The sequence below is a fragment of the Centruroides vittatus genome, unplaced genomic scaffold (assembly GCF_030686945.1).
Source record: "Centruroides vittatus isolate TY-2023 unplaced genomic scaffold, ASM3068694v2 scaffold_3315, whole genome shotgun sequence".
NCBI lineage: Eukaryota > Metazoa > Arthropoda > Arachnida > Scorpiones > Buthidae > Centruroides > Centruroides vittatus.
The window spans coordinates 3,119,815-3,127,981 of record NW_027122703.1 but is presented as its reverse complement, the minus strand read 5'-3'; the positions used below and the strand labels follow the sequence as shown (position 1 = coordinate 3,127,981).

At 29.6% G+C, this 8,167-nt stretch overlaps 1 protein-coding gene across 1 annotated transcript; it reads right to left on the bottom strand.

The window, feature by feature from the left end:
* Positions 1-243: 243 nt before the first annotated feature.
* Positions 244-7,252, bottom strand: LOC136988494 (tripartite motif-containing protein 3-like). The gene is made up of 5 exons (XM_067286365.1): positions 6,972-7,252; positions 2,972-3,127; positions 980-2,899; positions 750-906; positions 244-673 (listed from the first exon to the last, which is right to left on the bottom strand). The coding sequence occupies exons 1-4, from the start codon at positions 6,993-6,995 to the stop codon at positions 754-756; spliced, it is 2,253 nt and encodes a 750-aa protein (XP_067142466.1). The 5' UTR covers positions 6,996-7,252; the 3' UTR covers positions 244-673; positions 750-753.
* Between the last annotated feature and the right edge of the window lie 915 nt (positions 7,253-8,167).

Sequence of the window (8,167 nt, the reverse complement as noted above, 5' to 3'; positions counted from 1 at the left end):
AGTAGTAATTTTATCATTACGCGTGTTAGGATTTTAATTTATTCAATTGAACAAATAGTTATCTTATAATTCCAATTTTGGATGAACTACTGAAACGTTTCTCTGAAGAAGAAACTTCATTATATAATTGTTATCATCTTAACTCTTGTATAAAATTGGTATACTTTTTATAACAATATATTAGCTGTTAACATTACTCTTCATTCATTTTTTCTCTTAGAAAGCACAGTTGTAACAATACCCCTGTCATTTTTTCTAAAATTATTAAGAATTTCCTTAATGATTTTCGTATAAAGACCTTAAGAAGGTCGAATTACTTCAATTTTAAATTTTTTGTTGATTATATTAAACATCCAATTAGAATTTTTGTATTAATATGGTTATATTCAAGTTAATTTTTGAATATCTCCTTGCTAATCGATGTTAATTATAAAAGTTATTAATGTCATAGTATAAAGACTACGATGACTACAGACAGAAAATAAAGACTAGAAATGAAAAGGAAACTTCAATTTTATAATTATGCGTGTATAATAAATAGGAGATCTTGGCTTTTTCAATGATAAATGAGATTCTGAGATCACATTAAAGCTTTGTGCTAGATTAGGATCTGTTTAGAAGGAATGAAATTTCTGGCAAAAGCGGGCGAAAATCTCACTGAAAATCTTCAAGACTATAAAAAAGAAAATCGAATTTTTATTAGATATCATTTTTATGAGATTGTTTAATTTAAATTTATTTAACGATACCATTTTATTGAAGATATTTGTAGATTTTTAAACAGTAGCTACCAGAATCAGCTACTATGATATACCCTTCAGGAGTCAATGCTAAATCTTGAGGACCATACAATGGATCGGTGCTGGTATTAATGAACGAGAGAAACGATCCATTGCTGTCGAAAATCTGTAAAGAAAAATGTACAAAATACAGTGCAGCATTCCTGTTTAAATCTATATAAATAACTTGTGATTCTTACCTGTACTCTATTGTTTCCCCAATCTGCAACTATAATATTATCTTGAGAATCTACAGCAATTCCTGTTGGAGCGTTAAACTGGCCATTTCCTTCTCCTTTTGAACCGAAAGTTGTCACGTGATTTCCGTCCAATGTATATATATGAACGCTATGATTATGGAAATCGGTAACAATCACGCGATTGAGACTATCTAATGCAACATAATGAGGACCGGAAAATCTGCCTTTACCGCTGCCGGGTGACCCAATTTTTCCTAAAATCTTACTATCTTGCATAACATAAATACAATTAGCTTTACTGTCTACTACGAGTAGTTTCCCATCTTTAGTAAAGAGCAACCCTCTAGGACCCAATAGTTTTCCACTTCCGAAACGTCTGCAATATTGTCCTTCCGGTTTGAAAACGTTAACGACTCTAAGTTCATAATCAGCAACTAAATAATTTCCATTTGGAGAAATGGCAATTCCAGTTGGTCTTTGCATTTGACCTGGACCACGACCTCTCCCGCCAAATCTGATTAGAAATTTACCATTTTTATCAAATACCTGGACGCATTGATTATTGCTATCGGAAGCAATGATCCTTCCCTCTTTGGTGCAACAAACACCTTGCAGATTAGTAAACTCCCCTTTGGACCGCCCTCTTCTTCCAATTTTCATTAAGAGATCATTATCTACCTGACCATCAAAATGCTCACATGAACTAACTTCATCGTAGTTTTGTTGTTCTTCTTTTATATCTGAAACAGGGATCAATTGTGGACTTTCTACGACACGATGGTCATAAAGATTGGCATCTTTCTCCGTCATTATCTTGCATTTTTCTCTTTTTGTATCATCTTGTGGTTTTTTTTCTATTCCTTTACACGTAATTAACTGTGGACTGCCTGTAACATGCTGACCATAGAGTTTAGTAGTTAATGTGTAGGACCCTTTTGGGATTGCAGTCCAATTGATGGTATAACTTTTATTTTCATTTTCTATAATTTTCACTTCAAATTCTTCTTGATCAGAATTAGTCAAGACAATTTTTTTAGCTGAATCTTCGACTGTCATCGGTGAACCATCTCCATCTCTTATGATTAAAGTCCACGATAGAGAATCTCCCATTTTGCATTCCATGGGTTGCTCAGCTTTTAGAGATGACTCACTAGGTGAGGCTTTACATGTTTTCACTACTTCCAAGCTTTTCAATTTATTTTCTACCTCTTCGATGCCATTATTATCGCAAACCAAAAAGACATTTTCCTTGGGTCCATTTTGTAAATTCGTAGCTACGAAATCTTCTAATTTTTCTGCCAAATCGTAGTAGAGAATATTTAATTCTTCATCGCTCCCTCTGTTCAAGACATCTTCGGTATACTGACAATGGTCTTCGAGATTTAAAAGGCACATTTCTAAAACATGTTTTTGTTCTTGTAGAACTTCAAACTTTTCTTGATGAACACGATCCAATTCTTCGACCAATTCAATTTTTCTTTCTTTTAGAGTATTTTCTAAATCTTCCAGACAATGCAACATTTTAGACTTAGTTTCAAGATGATTCTCTTTTAACTGACTTACAACTAACGAAATATTCTGAATATCCTCTTTTAGGATTGGAATTCGCGAACAGACCTTCGTTAGAAGATTTTTAAGATGACTTTTCTGTTCCACCGCGCTCTCTTCGATAGGGGGTAATTCAATGGTTTTCTTTTCAGAATAATTTTTAACTCGAACTATTGGGTGAAGTTCTTCCGTTTTCGGCATCTCTAATAAATTAACAAAATTGGATACAATAACATTATCCTGTAAGCCAAATACTCCATTGCGTGGAAGAATAGACTGATGACGACATATGGGACAAGTTAGTGTTAAACTATCTTTAGGTGTTTGTTGCAATAGACAACCTTGACAGAAAGTGTGGAGACATGGCAAAACCTAGAAAATATAATTATTTATATTTTTATTTTAGTAAAAAATCGTGTATTGCATTTATCTTTAATCACAAACCTTAGGTTTATTATAGCGATCGTGGCACAAAGCGCACTGTAGAAAGGGACCATCATCAGTGGGAGTCGAACTAGCGCTGCTACCACTGTCAGTAAACCATGGATCTGGTGGACGATATCTTGGATCATCGGTTTTTGCGCCGAAATGATCGTGGAACTGTTAATTAATAGTAAAATGACTTTTTTAAAGATTTTAAATTATGAATTATGTATTTTCCAAGCGAAGTATAACATATGCAATTCTGAAAATATTGCAAGAAAAAAATTATTTAAAAAAAAGAAAACCGATTAATTTGCATGACAATTTTGTTTCTTTTGTAGTAATTTCCTGTGATTTATTATTAGCAAAAGTATAATAGAAATATCAAGAATAAAGTGAAATGTGTCAGATCCACCCAAAAGTTGGAATAAAGGTTAAATGTGACATTTGCTAATTGAAAGCGAAAATACATTAAATTGTGACTTTTTAAATTCTGATTTTTAATAATTTTTAAAATTAATTTAAATTTTGTTTTATTTTCAAATTTTTCAAGCTAAATACTATTTTTTTAATTCAAGATTTTGTGCTAACTTGAAATATTTTTCTCGACATTTCAGAAGTGAAATAGTAATGTATACTACAGAAAACATTACTCCGAAGTTTATTTATGTTTATAATAACGTAAATACTTTCGAATTCATAAGGTAGTATCACCCACACGTTGTTCCGGATTAAAACATTTATCGGATTAAAGTATCTCTAATGCTATGGGAATTAGAATTTAGATGTAAAAAAGAGATTTTAATTATAACAAAATTTAAATTTGGTACTAAATTTATCATTAATTCTTGAATATTATGACAGGCATTAAATTAATTATACACCACTACGCATAAATTATTTCAATAGAACTCGTTCGAGTATTGCAAGTTCTTAGCAGGCAAATTTTAATAACTTTTTATATTCTGATTGCGATGTTTAATATAATTTTATAGGAATTTTACACAATTTTCTTTAAATAAAAATATTATGCACGTTACGGTCTCAATTAATGTAAACAGATGACAGACGAGCGCTTTGAAAAACTTCAAACACTATTTCATAGACCCGTCATCAATTGTTGTTTACTATAGAAACCATGTCATTTCTATTGTAAGTACAGGCAAGTTTTTATGTGACAACCACTCGTACGGCAACTTAAAAGGTTTAGCAATTTTACCTTAGGCAAGGATTATTCAAATGGCAACCCTCGCAGGCGTCGTTTGAATAACATTGGTCAATAATAATGCTACGACGGTCGTGATATTTTCAAGTTATTCACCAGCTTAATGTGGTCACAGCCTCTTATTACCGCTTTTGTTTATGAGAGTTGCCACACGACTTAATCTCGCGTCGTCAATCATGTAATAATGCATTTGGTGTGACGTCCAGAAGAGCGATTTAAATTGTTTAACACATTTTACATAAATACATTAATTAATTTTGAAATTATTACAGCGTAATTAAAATATTTTGATTATTATCAGAGATAATTTATGTTTCTATATGTAAAATATTTATTAGGGACTTCATTATTGTGACGTATAACTAAATAATCCCAATATAGTAAATTCTAAAGCTAAGTTGCTAAATCATCCATCTCTACATCGTCGCTTAATTCATTTTAATGTGATATTCATAAGCAACATATACATGCAAAGATGATTTATTCCGTATGAAAAACTCCACAAGAATATAACACTCAAGTTTTAAATATTAGACCCTATAATTTGTCTTCGTATAGGGTTACATATCAGATAATACTTATCTAGAACTGTTTTCTGAACGTAAAGAAGTAGAAGTGTCATGATGGATGGTTGTAAAATCTGGAAGATGAATTAAAAATGTCTTTAATTATTTTATTTACTTCGGAATAATTGCTGTTAGATCCTGCTGTGGATTCCTGTCCACCCACCGCAAGCAGTCAGAAATGATAACTCCCACGCGTGCTATAGCCAGATATTTACGGAGAAGCATAATATATAGTTTTATTCCACCATTCGATATTTAAATATACTCAATAATAACCATCAATCATCGATACGAAAATTGATGCAATGGTTTAACCATGACAAGAAGATTTTGTAATCGAGGAAACTACCCACATATAATTCTTGACACTTGCTCCGTAATAGAAACCCAGAAAATAGGTACTTGTAATGACATCCAAATATTACAATGTTAAACCCATGATGTGGGATTGTTCTATAAGTAGGGGTTAGTATAGGTTTAATAATGAAAGAAACAAAATTCCAGTTGTAGGAAATGCTAAGTTCGTTGTCTCTTCTGAGAATCCGAGGTTCTTAACCAGATACAAACCCATGAAGAGGTCGTCCACACAAAGCAACCTGACGATTGACAATCTCGTTGATTCAACACCTACCACCTCAGGGCGTCGGATGATATCCCCTTAATTATAGCATATATTTGGGCGATGTCTGTTAGCAGATTTGTGAAAGAAAAGCACATCTAACACCTAAACTAGATAATATTTTAATTGAGTTATGAAATATTCATTAATATTCCTCAGTCACCGCGTTAATTATACTCGCTCGAATAATTTCGTAATCGTACTCGACTTGCCATCAATCAAACGTTGATCAATCTATCTCGAAATATTAAATATGTATTTTGTCATCCTTTAACGAAAGTGGTTAAACCACAGCAATATTTATATATACAGTATTATATTTATTCATTCGGTGTTTCAGACTGGGTCATATATATAATTGTAGATTATAAAATATATAAATGGTCAAGGGAAACTTGATGGCCTGATTCTGTATGTCCAATGTCATAATTTGTGATTCCCTCTATTTTTTTCTTCTTTTCTATCATTTATCATCTACTTATCATCTAATAATAAACAAAAATTCCCTTCATTTTAAACTAGTTATAAATTTAAATAATAAATTTTAAAAATTAATATTTTATATTATTTTACTTCAATTTCAAAAATATATTTTGCAAATTTTTATTAATTAATCTCCAATTTTTTTAGTGCATTCGTATAAAAAGCATATCAAGCATTTTGTAATTAAGAATATAAATTTTTAAGAACATTTCCTGTGAATTAATTACTTTCAGACCATATAATTGTAATAAAAGAATAAAATTTCAACATTTTCATTAGAATATAAAGAATAATTGAATAATACAAACGCCTTAGTTGCGACCTAAATTCGATTAAATCTTTAATTTTAAGGACGAAAGTATTGCTTCCTTATCTTGACCCGAGAGAACAGCCTCAATACACTTTTTTACTATTCTACAGAATGAAACCGTATTACAAAACACAAAATATAAATTATTTATTGTCGATTTTAAAAGGAAAAATAGAATAGAAAGTTAAAAAAATATATCGAATGCACTTAAGTCGTAAATTAATATCTTTTTAAAATATATTATTAACTTTTTTTATATATGAAATTAAATTCATTATATTCGCTTAAATTTACGATTAATTTTTAAAAGTTTAAAATAAATATATAAACTTTTTCCTTATTTATTCTTTAAATTTAATGGATATATATCGTCATTTTACAAATTTTTTATATGTATTTTTATATATTTTTATTTTATATAAATATTTTCATAAAAAAACTCTCATATTTTTTAAGAAATTTATATATTATATAATAAAATTTATATATATATATAAATTTAAATTATAATTATTAATTCTTGAATATAAGAATAAAAGCATATTCCATACAAAACTGATACAAGTTTACCTTGAACTGTTCTCATCCCTATAACTTATACATAACTTATATCTTTCTATATAATAAAATCTGTATATTTATATTAAATCTTGTACAAATATTAAATAAATAAACCTTATTTAACATATATAAACTTAAAACTTCCTAAAAATTATATATTTTAAACATAGGAAGTTTTAAGTTTATATATTTTAAACATAAACCAAATAATAAACTTAAGTATATATATATGTGTATAAAATTAAAAATATCTTTACCTCCTTAAAATAAATGGCCAGCATTTTCGGTGTATGTCAGGCTATCCTTCAGCAGCTATTATATAGAGCATTATGAATGTGTAGGTTCCATTCTTCCAGTCACGTGGTTTGAGTTTCATTCAAGCTCGCTGATTGCACTCGTACCTGAATGACGACACTTATCGAAGCTCCAATGATATTAATCCAATAAAATTTGAATTTTTATAAAAATAAATTCAGTTTTTTCCCTTATTCTTTGTTTTAAAATTTGATTGTGAAACACTTTCTCGATGAAAATTTCAAGTATTAAATACTGGGTTACACCTTTATACTTGAGATTTCTGGATTAAATTTATTCTTAGAAACTCGTGATATTTCGTATTAAATTGCTAACTCGTATAATAATTAGTGGCAACAAGTTGTAATTGTTTAATAAGAATCTGTTCATCTAGTGACCTTCTATAAGATATAGGGTTACAAATTAGAGTAGGACATACAATGTCATCTTGAGGATAGAAAATGAAGTTACTAGGTGATTTTGTCAAGAAGCCAAAGATTTATCAAAGATACAACGATGTAGGTGGATAAATTATGTTCTTGAATGAATAAAACACTCGTAGAATATTTAAAAAAAGGAACCAGTTTTTGATATATTTAAATTCAGAAAAGACTACTTTATGAAAAATTTATTTTCTAGACTTGGTATAAATTAAAGAGAATTATTATTGTTAATTTTTAAAGTTTTTTTACTCGTCGTAATCGATACTAATTACACGAAAATTCAATAAGTTTGGATAAATGTAGAATTGAATATTTAAATGGTTTCCAGCAGGGTAGGAAATTACAAGCTGAACACAACAGCGGGAGTTGAGGGAAAGTAAAATATTATATGTATACATCAGGCTGGATCTACTTAAGCATAAATCCTGCTGTAATCAAATGTCAAATTTTGATGAATGGAGGAGTGTCTGGTTCGTTTAAAACTTATCACCGATTAATATTACACTGGTTTAGGTAACGCAATACAGGTAAGTAGAAAAACTATCCAAACAGGTTAAAATCCAATTTGCAAAAGAGTAACTATCGTTGAATTTTAATGATTTCCGTATCATTTCGGAATTTACACCTTCCTCCCTATCAATTTTTTTACGTACATTGATGTATATTCGTTTACTTTGAGTAGGAACGTTGTAACTTGTGAAAGAGAAAATAATAAG